The sequence below is a fragment of the Delphinus delphis genome, chromosome 6 (assembly GCF_949987515.2).
Source record: "Delphinus delphis chromosome 6, mDelDel1.2, whole genome shotgun sequence".
Lineage (NCBI taxonomy): Eukaryota > Metazoa > Chordata > Mammalia > Artiodactyla > Delphinidae > Delphinus > Delphinus delphis.
The window spans coordinates 36,452,685-36,472,906 of record NC_082688.1 but is presented as its reverse complement, the minus strand read 5'-3'; the positions used below and the strand labels follow the sequence as shown (position 1 = coordinate 36,472,906).

The window sequence follows — 20,222 nt, the reverse complement described above, 5'->3', positions numbered from 1 at the left end:
TAACACAATATTGTAAATCAACTATACTTCAATACAAAAAAAAAAAAAGATGTATGTTTATAGAAGTCCAAGATGTAATAAGCAAAAAAAAAGCAAGTGTCAGAACTAAATGTGTATAGTAAGGTACATTTTTAGTTATATACCTATTCCACATTATATGGATGTGTAATGTTTGAATTTTACCAATGAAATTTATTACTTTTATAATAAAAACATCAATATAAATGAGATCCTGATACTTTTAAAAAATTAGGGCCTCCTAATGAACTTGCATGTTATGGGGTCTTCAAAATCTCAGCTTTGGAAAGCCTATAATCCACTTTGTTCATTTAGAGATGATCAGACTTTAAGAACTGACTAATTAAGCAAAACTGGCAAGAGACTTGTAAGACTCAGAAGCCAGATGCCAATGTTTTGATTTACACTGGGATATTGAACGACTTGTTTTTGTAAACTCAGAAGCAGTGCTATGTGCCTTGTTTGGCCAGAATCTAAAGCAGAACTCTAAGGCTTACGACATTTGTGTGGTTGTGTGATGAAAATCAGAGGGTGAAGCATTTGCCATAATAACCTTCATTCATTTTAAAGGCAGATCTGTCTTCACTGACATTTAGGCTATAGAGAGGTGCTGCTGAAGCAATGTTGACAGATAGCAGCTCAAAAAAAAAAAAAAAAAAGGCAGAAAAATGTTTTAAGGGTAGAACAACCATCTCAAATGTCTGTGCTAATACATAGGAAATCCGGAAAAGAAAGCTACAGACAGATAACAGATATGCCTGAATAAGCTTCTTAAGAAGTCAAACTCCTAAGAAAACTACTTCAAAGAAGCCCTCTGAATCCTATAGACTTGTTGAAAGTGTTCTCTTGCTTTCTGATTTTTTATAGAAAAGTAAGGGCAGAAGCAAACTGATATCTTGTCAGAGTTTTTAATTGTATTATTTAAATTACTACTTAGATTAATTCATTTGCACAGATTTGTAAAAGCTTTATATCCCAGAATATAATGAAATACAGTATTTGTGGTTATTGCTATTAAAATTAGTCATCTTTCTCGTTATGTCAAGAACATAATCCCTTTTAGGTAGCTGTTTCTAGCATGAAATAATTCCAGTTTGATCTACAATACCCTTTCCAGGAACAGAAAATGCCTTGCATGTAAGGACCTCTTAGGTGTAAGAGGACCTTTCATTTATCTAGGAATAGTGCTGGAGATCCCATGATTGGGCACAGTGGTGAATCTGGGAATAAATACCTAGTCTACCTTTAGCTTTTCACTTATTTGCTATATTGCAAAGTAATGGAAGAGAATTTGGTAGGCTTAGTATACTGGAGAAATTGACATGACTCAAGAGTAGTGACAGGTTCCAGTACACCACTGGGTCCTTCTGTCTGAGCAATGCATGACATAAAACCAGCTAATTAAGCCACTTATATTCTGAAAATGTAGGTTTATATTGCTGTGACAGAGCTGAAGATCATGCTTGCCAAAATGCCTGCAAGAGAATTCTGATGTCTAAGAAAACAGAAATGGAGATTGTTGATGGCCTCATCGAGGGTTGTAAGACCCAGCCTTTGCCTCAGGATCCACTTTGGCAGTGTTTTCTTGAAAGCTCACAATCTGTTCACCCTGGAGTCACTGTACACCCTCCTCCCTCTACAGGCCTTGATGGCGCTAAATTGCACTGTTGTTCTAAAGCAAACACTTCAACGTGTAGGTCAGTACCTCATTTTCCTTTATTAAAAACAGTAGAAAATAGCATTTTAATTAATGAATTTAAGTCTAGCAAATGTGTGTTATGTTCTTGCACTGTGTAGTCTTAAGAGTCTAGAAGATATAAAATCATTCTTTCATCCAGCAGATATTTATTGAGCATGATGTATATATAGAACATTGTTTTTGTACATTGAGCTAAAAGCACTGTGTTTTGCGGTGTGGAGGTTTAGCATTGGCAGGGCAATAAATATCTAAAGATGATGCAATATGAATTCTACCCTCGAGGTTATCGTCAAGTAAGCTTACAATTTAGGAGATGTTTTGACCAGACATCTAAGGGATATTCTTTTTGTTAAATTGTGAAACTTTGAACTTAATCAACTTTGCATGTGTTGGTGAATAACCTGGGCTGGCACTTATATCCAAAGTTAGACAGCAGTGTATTGGCATTCATTTGGATGATACACTTAGGGATAAAAAATTGGCAATACTATTTGTGTAGGTTGGAGGAAACACAATCTAGAGATAAGAATAAATGGAGATAAGGTAAAGGTTTAACACAGGCGAAACAGAAGTTTGCTTTATTAGAGATATTTTGGGTGAAAAGGTACCACATGTTACTAGAATATCCTGAAATGAATACGACATATGAGGAGTGAAACGATCTTTCCTCTGGTTTCTAAATTGGATGGACTTTAGCAAAAACTTGTGCCTAGAATAGCTCATCAGACTTTATCAAAGATATGAAAAAATCTGGAAAACATCCAAAGAAAATTAACAGAAGGGCTAAAAGAGAAATTAAGTTGGCCCTATAATTCAGGAAATTGTATTGCTGATAGGAATTAATAAATGTACATATGGGAGGGATGCTGAGTACTTCTTTGAATGTCTACAAAAGAGTTTATGCCCTGTAGTCACTGGAGATAGGACTGGCTGTGTCATCCCAGAAGAATTTCAGTAAGAAACGTGGCACCTCGTACCTTGATGTAAGGTTTTATGGTTTACTGAATGCTTTCACTTTCATCTTGTTTCATCCTCATGAAACCTTACAAGATGACTGGTATCATCTTATGACTGATGTCAATTTGTATAATTCTTGTATATATATAGAAAACTAACTCTGAGATGTTAAACAATCTGTCCAAGGTCATTCAGAAAGTTAGGACTAAAGAAAGGACTGATTTCCAGATCAAGGTACCTAATGGATTTTTTTTTTTTTTTTTTTTTTAAATGGCTGCGTTGGGTCTTAGTTGCTGTGTGCAGGCTTTCTCTAGTTGTGGCAAGCAGGGCTACTCTTTGTTGCGGTGCACGGGTTTCTCATTGCTGTGGCTTCTCTTGTTGCGGAGCACAGGCTCTAGGCACAGAGGCTCAGTAGTTGTGGCACGTGGGCTCAGTAGTTGTGGCTCACGGGCTCTAGAGCACAGGCTCAGTAGTTGTGGTACACAGACTTAGTTGCACCGCGGCATGTGGGATCTTCCTGGACCAGGGCTCAAACCTGTGTCCCCTGCATTGGCAGGCAGACTCTCAACCACTGCACCTCCAGCGAAGTCCCTACCTAATGGATCTTGATATCAGCTTTCTCATCCCCATCATGTGTAAGCTCAATTGAGAGCAGGGACTTTGTCTCTTTTATTCACCACTGCATTTCCAGTGCCTTCAACAGGGCCTCACACAAAACAGGCACTCAGTAAATGCTGGTAGAGTGAATGAGCAAACTTATAAAAGTAAAGATACCCTCCTCACAGGGGTAATTATGAGAGTCAAAATGTGACAGGGATGGAGAATTTCTACTTGTGATTTTGCATATTCCGGTAGTATTAAAATTTTATATTATGTGTTACTTTTTTTGACACTTGTATTACATTTATAAATGTTAAAAATTAAACTAATGAATATAATGTGTGAAAGCACTTTGGAAATGATACTGATGTTATTTTAGCTTTATATATGCACTGAAGTTGCTTTATAATCATCGAGTACTGAAATAAAAATGCATACATATTACAATAGTGTATATATATATATATATATATATATATAGTATATATTACTATATACAGTAGTTTATAGCAGCTTTGGAATTCATAAAGCCTTTACATGTAGGCTATCTTGGTATATCTTAAGGAATATAAGTGGCTTGGGGATACTTTTTCAGGGAGAATCCAGTGAACCCTAAGTCTATAATGCTTTTTAAAAGGAGTCTGGGGCTTCCCTGGTGGTGCAGTGGTTGAGAGTCCGCCTGCCAGTGCAGGGGACGTGGGTTCGTGCCCTGGTCCGGGAAGATCCCACGTGCCGCGGAGTGGCTGGGCCCCTGAGCCATGTCCGCTGAGCCTGCGTCCGGAGCCTGTGCTCCGCAACGGGAGAGGCCACAACAGTGAGAGGCCCACGTACCGCAAAAAAAAAAAAAAAAAAAAGGAGTCTGAGGATCATGTCACAGTTTTGCCTCCTGTGATTGAAGTATAAATATAGTGGACTATATCTTTGTGGAGGCAACACCATATGCTTTACCTTACTTCAAGTAAAGGTAAAAGAGAGATCAGAAATATAAAGGGGAATAATTGTGCCAAGAATAAGGATGTACAATACTATAATTAAACATTAAATTTAGCACTGAGCTTTCTAGAAACCATAGCAAAAAGGAAAGAGATGGATAATAAAGCTAACTTTTTCATATAAAAGATGACTTTTTCAGGCTCTAAATTCTAGAAGATAGATCTTAGTCTTTTGGTTTTTGTACTTTTTTTTTCGTTTATGTTCTAAAGTACAGTTCATAGAGTTCACGTTTTATGCAAATCAAATATTTATTCATTTGGCTCATCTGTACGTTTCTTCATTTGTTCTTTTGTTTCAGGGAACTGTGCACTAAACTTTATAGCATGAGCTGGGGCAATACACAGAGTTGGCAAGAGTTTGATCGCTTTTGTGAATATAATCCAGTGGAAGTGTCCATGTTGACCTGTTTAGCAGATGTTCGGGAACCTTGCCAGTTGGGCTGTAGAAATCTTACTTACTGTACTAATTTTAACAACAGGTAGGAGCAAATTACTATACGTGGAATAGAAGTATTTTATCATTAATTGCCTTGTTTTTAAATAAGTGAAAAGATCATTTTACTCTGATTTTGTTCCTGCTAAGTTAAAAGGAAGTAGTATACCTTTATCATTTCATCTTTAAATGCTATATTCTATCTTGTAAATCACCCCTGGGAAAGGAAGCACTGTAACAAAGTCCCTTCTAATCTCGAGATACTTCAAACTTCTAGAACTCAAAGAGTCTCCTCTGCCTTCAGTCTACCATTCTTCCCCTCTCCCTTCTGCTGCACCACCAGTGGAAATAATTCACTGCAGAATAAAACACTGTGAGCAATTTGCTCATCCAAATGCCCTCTTACGGACAATTTGTGTTTTTTTTGTTTTTTTGTTTTTGTTTTTGTGGTACGCGGGCCTCTCACTGTTGCGGCCTCTCCTGCTGCGGAGCACAGGCTCAGGACGCGCAGGCTCAGCGGCCATGGCTCATGGGCCCAGCCGCTCTGCGGCATGTGGGATCTTCCCGGACCGGGGCACGAACCTGTGTCCCCTGCAACTGCAGGCAGACTCTCAACCACTGCGCCACCAGGGAAGCCCGGACAATTTGTTTTGAAAGACCTTCAGATTGGTTGAAGTTCCCACTCAGTGAGTCCCCTATTTCATACAAAAACTTTCTTTACAGAAGCAATTTGAATAGGTGTTTCCCTGAGATATCAGTTATGGTATGAAAAATAAGGGCCAAGAACTGAATTAATGGCTGAAGAAGCAATGAAGAAAACAGAAAAAGGGCATCCAGAAGCATAGAGAATGCCATATCAGAGAAGCCAGAGAGGGAGAGTTTCTAAAGAAAAGGGGACTGGCTGGTTTTATGAGCTGCAGCCCAGAGATCAAGAACACAAAAAGGAAGAGAATCATTCAGTTGAGGCAGAAGGAAGTTCAGAGGATACTCACCTCAAGCTAACACACATCCGATCCTCTTAAATGTATTCAGATTATTATTTTGAGTAAGAAAATTGAGGTATCTTTACAACTAGTGTTAGCCAATAAGCACCTGGCTTAGAGGTTGAGCAAATTTGAAGTCTATGAAATGTTTCAAGTTAAATTTGCACATAGTTCTAGCTTCTGGTAATGGTGGAGCAGTTTGTGTCAGACTGCCACTCCTGTCAGTACCAATTATGAGCTCTGCACAAAATATAAAAACATAATTGTTTTGAAGCCATTTGAGAGTGACCAAAAGCAGGAGGAAGTACATCTCATGAAAGATAGAAGCCACACTGAGTGGGGGCCACATTTATCCAGTTTTTTCTTCATGGGCACTCTCAGTCCCCTGGCATGGCATATAGAATTCAAGCAAAAAGCAGCAGTCTTGGGCTGAGGAGTTAAGAGATCACAGTTTGGGGCTGCCAGAGTGGCTGGATATGAAATTGGAAAATCCCAGAAAGGAGGGAACCACAAAAGGAGATGCCCCAACAATCTGCACAAGCTCCCCTTAAATCCTTGAATTTAACAAAGTCACAGGGTACAACTTTAACATACAAAAGCCAATTGTATTTCTGTATATTAGCAACAAACAATTAGAAAATGAAATTTATAAAAAAAAATTTACACAATTGCATCAAAAATATGAAATACTTAGAGATTAACAAAAGATGTGCAAGAACTCTACACTAGGAACCAGAAAACTTTGAAGAGAGAAGTTAAATGGAGAGAAGTACCATGTTCATGGATTAGAAGACTCAATATTGTTAAGATGTTAATTCTCCTGAAACCAATCTCTAGATTCCGTGCAATCTCAATCAAAATCCCAACCAGCTTTTTAAAATAGAAAGTGCCAGACTAAGTCTAAAATTCATATGAAAAGACAAATAACCTAGAAGAGCTAAAACAATTTTTTTAAGGAATAAATTTGGAGAACTTACAGTACATGATTTCAAGACTTATTATAAAGCAATAGAAATTAAGTCAATGTAGCAATTCCCTGGTGGTCCAGTGGTTAGGACTCTGTGCTTTCACTGCCGAGGGCCCAGGTTCAGTCCCTGGTCAAGGAACCTAAGATCCCACAAGACGTGTGGTGCAGCCAAAAAAGAATAATAATAAATTATATAATAATAAATAAATAAAATTTTTTTAATTTTAAAAAGAAATTAAATCAATGTAATATTGGCATAAGTTTAGACAAATAGATCAATGACAAAATAGGCAAGAACAGACCCACACATATAAATTGATTTTCAACAAAGGCAGCAAGGCAATTCAGTGCAAAAAGAAACATCTTATCAACAAATGATGCTGGAACAACTGAATATCTGTATGAAAAAAATAAAACCTTAACCTCCATCTCACACCATCCACAAAAATTAATTCAAGATGGGTCGTAGAACTAAACATAAAAGCTAAAAATAAAAGCTTCTAGAAAAAAAAATAGGAGACTATGTTGATAGCCTTGATATAGCCAGAGATTTTGTAGGCAGGACACAAAATACACTAATTATAAAAGAAAAAAATTAATGAACTAGAGTTCAACAGTAAACATTTTTGTTCACCAAAAGACACCATTTAAAATTTGAAAAGATAAGCCACAGTCTGAGAAAAAATATTCAATATATTACACATGTACACACACACAATCACACACACGTGCATTTGACAGAGGTCCTGTATCCAGAATATATAAATAACTCCCACAGCCTCATAATAAAAAGTCAAACAACCCAATTAAAAAATGGGCAAAAAATTTTCAAGGACACTTCATCAAAGAAGACATCAAAAGAGCCACTTAGTATATGAAAAAGTGTATTACCATTAGTTATGCAAAATGCAAATAAAAACCCCAATGAGATGCCTCCTCATACCAAATAGTTAAAATTAGAAGACTGACAAGCATGTAAACCAACTAGAAGTTTCATACATTGCTGGTGGGAGTCTAAAATGGTATGACCACTCTGGAAAACAGTTTGGCAGTTTCTTAATAAGTTATGACCCAAAAATGCCATTCATAGCCAGGGGAAAGAGACATGAAAACTAGAAACAACCTTAATGTCTATAAAACAGTGAATGAATAAACCAGCATTTCTCAAAGTGTGGTCTGCAGTCCCCAAAACCCCTTGAGATCAAAACTATTTTTATAATAATACTAAGATGTTATTTGTCTATTTCACTCACATTCTCAAAAGAGTGAAGAGTGAAGTTTTCCAGCTGCTTTAAGACATGATACAGCAACAGATTGAATGTAGGAGCAGATATGAAAATGCAGCTGTCTTCTATAAAGCCAGACATTAAATAGATTTTCAAAACTATAAAACAGATCTACCCTTCTCACTAATTTTTGCTTTAACATGTAATGGGTTTATTATCATTTTAAATGAATAAGTACTTTAAAATCTCTCAGTTTTGATTTACAGTGTGATGGGTAGGGGTGGATATAACCCACATAAACAAAAACTTTTTGAGAACTTAATAATTTCAAGAATGTAAATGAGTCATGAGATCAAAAAGTTTGGGAACCACTGAGATAAACAAATTGTGGTACATTTATTAATGGAATACTACTGAACAATAAAAAGAACAATTTATATGTATAACAACATAAGTAAATCTCAAGAAGATTATTTAGCTAAAGACACTAGACCCAAAAGAATACATATAGTATGATTCCATTTATATGAAGTTCTACAACGGGCAGAATTAATCGATGGTGATCTAAGCACAGATGGTGGTGGCCTCTGGGGTGCAGTCAGCAGGGAGGGCATTGACTGGACAGGGACACAAAGGAACTTTGTGACATGATGGAAATGCTTCTTTATTGATTTGGATATGCCTGTGTAAAGGTACATGTTTGTTAAATCACATCAAACTAACCATAAAATCTGTAAATTTTATTTTTATAAATAATACCTCAATTTTTAAAACTTGGACTTTAATATTTATTTTGTGAAATGAAAGAAATGGTATAGTTGGAGATGATAGTCCTGTCCACAGTGTTTTAAAGTTTTTAACTGCCTCACAAAAATCCGTATTATAAAGAAAAATTGCAATCAGAGTCTTAATGCTAGTGTCTATGTCTACATTGAATTTTCATATATTCAAAGCTGACAATCTTTGATAGGTTGTATGTACTTTCTTCCTTAAAAAAAAAATCAGATTTTCCTGATGCATTAGCATGTCAAGATTTTACACATTGTTTCTCTGTAGAAAGTAATTGCCTCTTGATTCCTTCTGGACTTTTTTCTCTTCAGACCAACAGAACTTTTCAGGAGTTGCAATGCTCAGTCAGATCAAGGAGCCATGAATGACATGAAGCTGTGGGAGAAAGGAAGCATAAAGATGCCATTTATCAACATACCTGTTCTTGACATTAAAAAGTGCCAGCCAGAAATGTGGAAAGCAATAGCTTGTTCACTGCAGATTAAACCTTGTCATAGTAAATCCCGGGGAAGTATTATTTGCAAGTAAGTTTCTTTCATCATAATGACTCTCTGGTTTTGGTTCAGACCTTTCATGATCTCTACTCACAGCCTATCTTTAGTTTTCTTTCCCACCACTTCCTTTTGCCCATCACCCCCACATGTTAAATGCTTTTCCTCCTCTGCTGAAAATACTCTTCCATCTCCACTCGCCCACTGCCTGTCCTTCTTAGCCTCTCTCAAATACCAGTCATTCCTATGGAATCTTCCCAGATTTCTCCAGCTGATAGTAATTTATCCTTACTACAAATTTCTGTAGACCTTTATTTGTATTTCTCTTATGGAACTTAGTTCAAGAAACATTGCATATCTTCAATGCACAATTCTATTTGTATATTTTAATTTGTGTACTTGTTTTATATTCTGTTAGACCTTGCTCTCCTTGAGGAGTTCATTCTTCTTTGTACCTCTCTTTTCTTATCTCCTCTCTCCTCTTTTTCTCCTCTTCAGGGATTAGCATAATCCTAATATGCAATAGGTATTCCAAAAATGTTTGATGAGTGAAAGACTTAGTAAATATAGTCATTAGGGCCTGTTCCTAAAACATTTTGTGAATGGTTTGCTTAAGATCTAGGTTAAAGTACAAGGACCTACTGTATAGCACAAGGAACTATACTCAGTATTTTGTAATAACCTATAAGGGAGAAGTATCTGAAAAAGAATGTATATATATATAAAGAAAAAGAATATATATATATATAACTGAATCACTTTGCTATACCTGAAACTAACACAACATTATAAATAAAACTATACTCCAATAAAAAATAAAATTTTAAAAAAGTAAATAGGAAGACAAAAAAAAAAGGATCTGAGATAAAGATGAAAGCTGCTATGGTGGGTGAAACCAAAAGCATTAACTACATAGTAATCTGTGTCAGCTGCTCTTCGAGCATCTTTTTTTCCAAAACCAAGGTAATATCCAGCCCTTAAGGTGTTGGTATGTGGCTCAGTGCTGCTGGGCACTTGATGACTGACTGCAGATTATTTCAACCTTGAATAGGGTCCGGATCTGTTCTCTGACATGACTTGAGGGTGGCCTGAGTAGGGGAGAGATGAGGGGTAACTACTGGGTGACAAGCAAGAGGCAACAAGTGGGAAATTTATAGACTCTTAGCACAGAAATTTTATAGATGTCAAATCCCTATTGAAGACAGAAAATTTTAAAGTAGTGGATTTTCCAGTTGTTATAGGCCAAACACCTTAATGTTGATAACAAAGCAGATTTTTAAAAAGAGAATGGCAGGAAGGGAGTGATAGAAGAAGAAAGGAAGAAGCAAGCATGCATAAGGTCCTGAGACAATGTGTGATTTTGCAAAGAGCAAATCAGATTAGCCTAGGTTCATTTCCTTTCAAAGACAGTGAAAAGCCACACTGATGGTAGTAACAGTAAGTATGAGTGTAACATTTGAGCAAGGCCTTTGATCTCAGGTCGGAGAAAGTTAGGCATGCTTTGATATGGTAATACATTACTTACTCCTCAACTTAATAAGGTCTGCTATCACTCCTATTCTCTTTTGTCATAGTTACACCTATAAAGTGTGAAACATTGTTGAGTTATGAAAACTGAAACAGAATTGATATTGGCTAGACAACGTGAGGCAGTTCCTCAAACCCTAAATTTGTGTGTGTTTTCCTTTTCAAGATCAGATTGTGTGGAGATTCTGAAGAAATGTGGGGACCAGAACAAATTCCCTGAAGACCACACAGCTGAAAGTATTTGTGAGCTTCTGTCACCTACAGATGACCTGGAGAACTGTATACCTTTGGATACATATCTCAGTAAGTACTTTGGTTTTTTTAATTTCAAAGGCTTCTCCCTTCTGTCTCTGCCCTTGTTGTTTGCTTTGGATGAGTATCATTCTGTTAAGAACATGTGGTTTAATGATACTACCTCAACTGCAGACTCTTATTTGCTTGGCCTCTTTGGCTCAGGAAAGAATTGTCATCTTTCTCTCTTTTCTTTTTTTAATTTTTATTGGAGTCTAGGTGATTTACAACGTTGTGTTAGTTTCAGGTGTACAGCAAAGTGAATCAGTTATACATATACATATATACACTCTTTTTTAGATTCTTTTCCCGTATAGGACATTACAGAGTATTGAGTAGAGTTCCCTGTGCTATACAATAGATCCTTATTAGTTATCTGTTTTATATATAGTAGTGTGTATATGTCAATCCCCCCCATCTTAAAATATGTACAGAGAAGCAATTATTATATCAGTCTGAGGAGGTAGTGAACTGTTATCAATCAGGAATTCTAAGTGGTGAATCAGGGGCCAGCATACTCAGATAACCAGCCTTTTATCATTGCCGTCTCCTTGCCGTGATTTGACCAAGAAGTGGAATTTCCCCTAGGGATTCTTCAGCTTTCTGTCGTCGGAATATCAGTGGACCTGAGCCAGGTGTTGGCTTGGACTTATCCACCAAATAGGGGGTAAGGAATGATGGTCTGGGTTAGTTCATGAAAAATGGAATTTTTCTGTGCCAAATACTCCTGCCAAGAGCTAGAAGAATAAGTTGGTATCTTCTTGAGGGATTCTGGAGCTAAGCTTCCTGGCAGGAGGTGACTATGTGTGGTGGAAACCAGGGATTAACAAGTAGAACTCATACACACCATGTAGTTAGGGTAAGGGAAGTGTTTAGGCTGCCACCAGGGGGCATTAGTGCCATGGGCTAGCTGGAAAGGCAGTGAGTTCAGCTCCTGCTAGCTTTGTTTTCCTGTGTTAGAGAGGATTAAGTTCAACTGCAAATGACAGAACAGATAGAAGCAAAAGAAAGCCCAGAAGTAAATAGTCCAGGGCTGTTATAGTGGCTCCATCATCAGGAACCTAGCCTCCTTTTTCTTTCTCCACCATCCTTAGTGCTTGGCTTCCATCATCAAGGTTACTTCATGTATTTATCGTCACAACATGACTACTGTAATTCCAGCCACCATATCCTAGTGTAAGGGAAAACCACGCCTAATTGTAAGGGAAACTGGGAGAGATGTTTTTATCTGTGGGCCCATTGCCATCCTGCTATATATAGCAGAAAATGTCTGCTATATTTTCTCAAGACAAACAAACTGTGTCCCTTAGCCTTAGTGACCAGTATAGAAAAAAAGATAGCATTAGACTAGAATCATAGGCAGATCACTTCTTTGAGTCTCAGCTTCCCTATTTATAAAATGATTGGGCTGGATGAGATAAACTCCAAGAGCCCTCTACCTCTGTTAGCCTTAGAGGGTGAGTCTGGCCTAAAATCAAGTAGGCAAAATGAATGTATTCACAATCCTGGATGCTATTAGAGCAGTCAAATATATGTGTAGAAGGAAACTTTTTCAGTGGGAGGAAACTTAAAGAAATGCTTTTGTTTAAATTTCAATACTCTTTTTAAATATCACACATATAGTTGGCCCTGCATATCCACAGGTTCCGCATTTGCAGATTGAAAATATTCGGAAAAGAAAAATTCCAGAAGGTTCCAAAAGGCAAAACTTGAATTTGCTGTATACCTGGCAACTATTTACATAGCATTTACATTTTATTTACAACTATTTACATAGTATTAGGTATTATAAATAATCTAGAGATAGACTTCCCTGGTGGTACAGTGGTTAAGAATCCGCCTGCCAATGCAAGGATCACAGTTTCGAGCCCTGGTCCAGGAAGATCCCACATGCCATGGAGCAACTAAGCCTGTGCGCCACAACTACTGAGCCTGCACTCTAGAGCCCGCGAGCCACAACTACTGAAGCCCATGTGCCTAGAGCCCGTGCTCCACAGCAAGAGAAGCCACCCCGGGCTTCCCTGGTGGCGCAGTGGTTGAGAGTCCGCCTGCCGATGCAAGGGACACGGGTTCGTGCCCCGGTCCGGGAAGATCCCACATGCCGCGGAGCAGCTAGGCCCGTGAGCCAAGGCCGCTGAGCCTGCACATCCGGAGCCTGTGCTCTGCAACGGGAGAGTCCACAACAGTGAGAGGCCCGCGTATCGCAAAAAAAAAAAAAAAAAGAGAAGCCACCGCAATGAGAAGCCCGCGCACCACAACGAAGAGTAGCCCCGCTCGCCGCAACTAGAGAAAGCCCGCGCACAGCAATGAAGACCCAACACAGCCAAAAATAAATAAATTAATTAATTTAATTAAAATAAATAAATAATCTAGAGATGATTTAAACTATACAGGAGAGAGTACTTAGGTTATATGCAAATACTATGTATGCCTTTTTTTTTTTCCAATGGTTTTATATATTTATTTATTTATTTATTTATTTATTTATTTATTTATTTTGCGGTACGCGGGCCTCTCACTGTTGTGGCCTCTCCCGTTGCGGAGCACAGGCTCCGGATGCGCAGGCTCAGCGGCCATGGCTCACGGGCCCAGCTGCTCCACGGCATATGGGATCCTCCCGGACCGGGGCACGAACCCACGTCCCCTGCATCGGCAGGCGGACTCTCAACCACTGCACCACCAGGGAAGCCCCTGTATGCCATTTTATATAAAGGACTTGAGCATCCTCAGTTTTTGGTATCCATGGAGGTCCTGGAACCAATCCCCCACAGATGCTGAGGGATGACTGTATATTAAATGAGATTCTTCCTTGGTCATTGTTTAACAAGAAATATAATCATGGTATAGGGTCCATCTTACCATAATAAATTACCATCATTTATGGTGAAATGTGCTAAATTATCCCTCTTAGACATAAGCTATTTGACTACCTTATTGAAAATATACCTGTTACTTTCCATCCCCTTACACTGCTTATTATTTATTGTTATCTGACTTTTTATTTACATAGATACACACACACACACACACACACACACACACACACACATACACACACAGTGTCTATTTATTGTCTATTTCCTGATCAGAATGTAAACTCTATGTTAGAGATTTGTCTGTTTTGTTCACTACTGTATCTCCAGTACCTAGAACCTTGCCAGGTGTATTGTAGGCACCCAATAACATTTATTTATAACAAATGAATGAATGTATGTTTATGCTAAATGCACAAATGATCAAGGAATCTGAGTATTTTAATAGCTTACTAGAATCAGTCCTCATGAGCTGTCCATTTGTTCCAGATGTCATTAACTCAGACAATTTACAGACCTCTGTTACTCTTTTGGGTTGGTTAAACTGATCTGTTTTTGTTTTTTCAGGACCAAGTACTTTGGGTAACATTGTAGAAGAAGTGACTCATCCCTGTAACCCAAATCCTTGCCCTGCTAATGAGCTCTGTGAGGTAAACCGGAAAGGGTGTCCGTCTGGTGATCCCTGCCTTCCATACTCTTGTGTTCAAGGTAAGAGGTAGATGGGTGGGGTGTGGGGTGGGTATGAGTACGTGCCTCTGCTGTTTCTTCATAGGAGTTATCTTTGGAATGAGATTATTTTCTAAATTATGTTTTTCTATAATGTTCAAGGTTTTTCCAACATGTATTATTTATGTAAGCAGAAAAAGACAAAGACAAATGTAATTTTCAATAGTCATTTTGATTGTAACCTAATTTCAATCCAAAACCAGACTCTCATAACGAGTCATAGGGTTCTTGACAACAAAAGAAGAAAGACCCTTGGGCCAGCTTTTTGTACTTTGTCTTCTATGCTGTAATGTTTGAGAAGATGTACTGCACACTGTTCGTGTTTTTTCTTTTCTCTCCTTTAAAACATGGAGAAATAGCATTCTCAATCGGATGTGTAATTATCTTCATAAATTTAATGTTGTGCTGAAATGCACATGATCTTAAGGCTGAAAAATTTTTATCCCATAGAATTTTTATGGTCTTTATCTCTCTGTGGGTCCCTTTAGAATATAGTTGCTTTCTTTTATCTATTTTCCAATTGAAAATGTTTCTTTATCGTGTTAGAATCAACATTTTTAAACATGTGTGAAGTAAAAAGGAACAAAAGATTAAATAAGCATGATGTCTCAAAAGACCATGTATAATATTTGTGTAATGCTATAATATATCAGCTATAGCATCATAATAAATCTTGTTAAATTTGGAAACAAATGGGTTTTCCTTAAGTCCAATCAAGTATTCAACTTTTCTTTGAACTTAAGATGTACTTGTATTCCATCACTAAAAGTTTTCTGACCAAGATTATTCTAAAACTAGTCAGTCGCCATACTCCATTTTAAAAATATCTGTGATTTTAACATACATTTGATAAGTCTAAAGAAATAAAAAACTACATATCTGATAGCATTTTTGTACAGAACTATTGCTAACTTTGAGGTACATGTCCTTTAATCATCACCATCTCACAGAACATGGAATTTTTGTTTGAGAGGTTATGCTTTTGGCCAGTGAACCAAAGCAGTTCTTTAGTGAAAGTTCTATTACATAATCTTCAGTGGCCACACAGTACCTATAAGACTTGTGTGAGGTGTATCTAATGTCATAAAACAATATCAGAGAACAATACCAACTCTCTCAGCTAATTTTGTCTATACAGGTTGCAAATTGGGAGAAGCATCTGATTTTATTGTCCGTCAAGGGACACTGATCCAAGTGCCATCATCTGCAGGGGAAGTTGGTTGTTATAAAATTTGCTCATGCGGGCAAAGTGGACTCTTAGAAAACTGTATAGAGATGCACTGTATAGACCTTCAGAAGTCTTGTATTGTTGGAGGAAAAAGAAAAAGTGAGTCTTGAACTGTTTTTGTTTTTAACATGAGATTAGTTATATTAATTTTGTAGGGAGAACATTGGATGGGTTCTCACCAGAAAGTAAAGTCTACAAAGCAGATATTCCAGGGAAGTATTTTTCAACTATACAGAACATGAGGACTTCTAAGGAACCCTCTTAGAAGCCTCATCAAGAAGGGACTAATAGCTAATAATAACTAACACTTGAACTCTTAACTGTGTGCCAAGCACTATGCTAAGTCTTGGCCTGTGTTATCTCCATAAATCCTCCCAGTTGCTCTTCGATACGGGTGCTATTGTAAAGAAGCTGATGGTAAGAGAGGTCACCCACCTAGTAAGTGACCAAAGCAGTATTCAGTCCCAGGCCTATTCGACTCCAAAGCCCTTGCCCTCCACAGGCAAGGACACAGGTCTACCCCTCCCCACCCCTTCCTCAACAGTCTCTCTCCCCTCTGCCCCTTTCCCAGAAGTAAAACTCAGAGTTTGACGTCATGCAAAGCAAACTGGGGGATGGAAACTACACTGTTGATTCGTGGTTGAGAGAGAGCACATTAAAAGGTGCCCTGCTTTATCGCCTTCTCTAAAAGTCTAAGAGTCTTGCTTTCTCACTGTTTCCTTAACCATCTTTTGCTTATAACCCTAATAACTGTTCATATCAATATATAACCTCAAAAATTGTGAAAAAATACCACTTTTGAGAATGTGTTCCCCACTACACGTGCTCATTCTGCTACCCTTACCTCTATGTCCATCCCCCTACCCATCAACCAGAGTAGTTCAGCTTTCATATGCCTCTTGCTTTACTCTTCTGGGTGAGATTTTATTTTAAGAAGAGTACTCTTGGCTAAAAAGGGCTTGCAAATTTCTGCTTAGACCAGCAAGTCAGGTATTCATTGCTTAGTCCATATTCTAAAATGTAATGTATGTACCTTGAATCACAGAAAACATCTGAAGATAGACAAGTTCATTCCTTCCATAAGCTTTCACTGATTAAATGCCTGTTCTCTACAAAAGAACATACTAGTGCCTTGTGGAGCTGAAACTGGGGTGAGGGATTGAGGTCATGCTTTGCATGCTAAGAAGGGAGAGAATTTGAGCCACAAAAAGGAGCAGACCAAATGTATGTACTTTAAGGAGCTAGTCATTTCTGCCAGGGCATCAGGAGAGTCTTCAACCCAAAGATGGCATCAGGACTGGTCCTGGAAAGATGAATAAAGTTCCAGAAGGAGGAAAGGAATGAGCACTTGAGGCAAAAGAGGTAGCCAGGAACATTCTCAGAGAATAAGGAGCAGTCTGGTGAGATGAGCACATTAGGGGTTTGGAGGGGTATGGTGGGAGGTAAATACAAAACTATAAGTATTACAAATTTAACTCCCTAGTTTATGTACTCAGAAGTCATCTTTCAAGAATTTCTATTTTAAAGCTCTTTAAACTATTACATTTTTTAATTTATGATTTATTTATAAATGCATTACATAGATCAACATTTTATTTCTCTTTCTCTAAGGTCATGGAACTTCCTTTAATATTGACTGCAATATCTGTTCTTGTTTTGCTGGTAATTTGGTGTGTTCTACCCGCCTGTGTCTCAGTGAGCACAGCTCAGAAGATGACCGTCGTACCTTCACAGGTAACCATGGTCACCCAGAAGCTGCCCTCATCCCTTTGTACTCATGTTCCCTTCAAGGCAGCTTCTCTGGTCTTGCCTTAACTGCAAATTTTCACAGTAAAATTAATACCTAACCTGAGAGCAAGGCACTTTCCTCTCTGGATCTGTTGCCTCCTCTATAAATTGAAGGCATTAAACTAAGTGGTTTCTTAGGGTCCTTTTAGAGTTCCATGAGTCAAAAAGAGCAGGGCCAGTGATTGGGATGGTTTTAGTTAAATGTAATTTTTCTACTTGCTAAAATACCCATTTATCCCTACCATTATGGTCTAAAGTGTCCATGTATTTTCTAAATTTGCTTCTGTTTTAATGTTTTTATTACCACCTTCTTTCTTGTCCTACCTTGTCTTACTGAATTCATATAGGTAGGGACCCCTATAAACAAAGCTATAGGTAGAAAAAATAAAGAGTGTTTCTCCCAATCTACTATATAAAATCTAGAAGTTAGATGTATCAAGTCTCGCTTGGGAGATTTCTGGAATGTTGAAGGGTGATAACAAAAGCAAGACAAAGACAAAGGTTGTAAACGCCTTACATAGATTCCTTCCATTCATATCTCCTTAGGGATGGGGAAAAACAGGAAAGTAACTCAGGAAATTATTGTAATTTTGAAACTTAAGAATTTTTGTGAACAATCGGTCAAGAATATGACTTTCTTGACTTTCCTTTGCTTTATGCTGCTGGTATTATGCTCACACCAGCTGCAATAAGTGAAAAACCTAGCTTGATGGGATGCTCTTTTCTTGAGAAGAAGCTACGGTTGTCAACAGCAACAGCACAGTGGCTGGCATCTGCTGGTATCTGCTTTTTCCCAAATCTGAAATACCTTTGCTTCTGGGTGAAGAGGAACCAGGTAGCTGCCCTTACTCCATGTCTTGCTGCTGCACCAGCAGCTTGATTCTCCTTCCATGGAGTTGGTATTACACATGGAGTGGGGTAGGAAGAGAACAGAATAGGGTTTTACCAACCTTGTATCTCCAGCCCATTGGAAATAAAAAGGAGATCAGAAGTAAGAAGTGAACGGCAGACTGATGAGGAAGTAGAGGGAGGACTAGCTCCACCCCATCCTCTGTCCACCCTAATGAGTACCAGTCTTTGCTGCTTTATTCTTCTGTTGTTGTTGTCCTTTATTTTTATCCTTTGTCTGCTTGGTCTGATGAGGACAATTCATTCTGCTTAGAGAAACAGTTAAAATGATGTGGGGATGAAAAATGAACTAAGGACGTACACGGAAGACTTTTATTTATTTACTTACATCTAAGTGTTTTGGGAAGTTGAACTTTACAACTAGCAGGATGCTTTTTCCCTGTAGTGTGTAGCCCCTCGTGTCCTGGGATAAATTACATTAATGACTGTTTAGCTAGCAGACTCTAAGGAGATTTTACTGGCCACAAAGTATACCACATTCTGGGGGACTCAGAGAGTGCCCCAGTCCACACAGGACTCAGAAGGAGATGTTCATGAAAATTCTTAAGTCTCAAGTCACAATAATTTCCCAAGTTACTACCTTCTTGTTCTTCCCCCTCCCTAAGGAGATGGAAGGAACCTATGTGACGCATTTACAACCTGCATTATTTGTCTTGGTTTTGATATTATCCTCTAACATTCTAGAAATCCCCTAAGCCAGAATCAAACATCTAAATTTCAGATTTTATATACCAGATTGGGAGAAACATTCTTTACTTTTCCTACCCATAGCTCTGTTCGTCTCTACCCCTGGAATCAAGATCCGGAGGCCCTCAATTAGCTGGCAATAAATGGAACAAAGGAAAGTCGTTATGCAGACAAATGGCTTTTCAGAACCTTGCCGCCTTTAAAAACACTGTCAGAGATTGGAAGGATTTTTTTTCTGACTTATTAAAATTGTATTTTAACCTGAGACCTCTGCGTGCTTGTTAGTGGTTTGCCTTAATTAGGAAACAAGAGGGGAAGGGGACCGTACAAATGCACATTGTTGAGGCACTCTCCTCCCTTCAGGTCTGCCCTGTAACTGTGCAGATCAGTTTGTCCCTGTGTGTGGGCAGAATGGACGCACTTACCCCAGTGCCTGCATTGCTCGCTGTGTGGGCCTCCAAGACCATCAGTTTGAGTTTGGATCATGCATCTCAAAGGATCCATGTACTCCTAACCCCTGCCCAAAAAACCAAAGGTAAGTCAAATGCCTCCTTATCTTTTTCAACTGAAGGTCACCACTTACTCTATACCAGACAGTGAAAATACAAAGATGAATTAAGGTGGTCTCTGCCCTGAAAAGTTGGAGTCTAGAGGGAAAGATCCAGGTAAAGCTGCTTGGTAACATGCTTTGATTGGGGGCCCAGAAGTTGAGCAGTTTACACAGCCTGGGGGAACCTGGGAAAGCCTCTAGAGCATGTGACAGTCGGCTGGAAAAACGAGGAGGAGACTGACAGCAAGGTTTACGGTGGAGGAAAGGTGGTGCTGGTGAAGGTAGAGAGAGTAACAGGAGCAAAGATCTTGGCTGCTGGAAACGAGGAGAGAGCGTGGTGTATGCCGGGAGCTAGAGCAGTTTTGTAAGACTGGAACAAAGTGTGAGGCAAGGAGAGGTGGCAGTTGAGACAAGAGAAGGAGATGCATTCTTGTTACTAGCTACTTATGCCTGATGGCAATAGGAAACATTCTACTTAAAACCTACCTCCATTGTAGGGATGGGACATGAGAAATCTCTGGAAGTGTAACTTCAGTATTTTATGAAGT

General features: G+C 38.4%; 1 protein-coding gene across 2 annotated transcripts in view; it reads left to right on the top strand.

Annotated features, from left to right (window-relative positions):
- The window catches only part of RECK (reversion inducing cysteine rich protein with kazal motifs), a 73,153-nt gene that overhangs the window by 40,970 nt on the left and 11,961 nt on the right, over positions 1 to 20,222 (top strand). For both annotated transcript variants that reach the window (XM_060014523.1, XM_069540763.1), the window contains 8 exons: positions 1,448 to 1,715; positions 4,566 to 4,745; positions 8,976 to 9,188; positions 10,849 to 10,985; positions 14,354 to 14,494; positions 15,651 to 15,839; positions 17,352 to 17,474; positions 19,488 to 19,659. In XM_060014523.1, the coding sequence (XP_059870506.1) occupies positions 1,448 to 1,715; positions 4,566 to 4,745; positions 8,976 to 9,188; positions 10,849 to 10,985; positions 14,354 to 14,494; positions 15,651 to 15,839; positions 17,352 to 17,474; positions 19,488 to 19,659 (1,423 nt within the window). The remainder of the gene's footprint in view (positions 1 to 1,447; positions 1,716 to 4,565; positions 4,746 to 8,975; positions 9,189 to 10,848; positions 10,986 to 14,353; positions 14,495 to 15,650; positions 15,840 to 17,351; positions 17,475 to 19,487; positions 19,660 to 20,222) is intronic.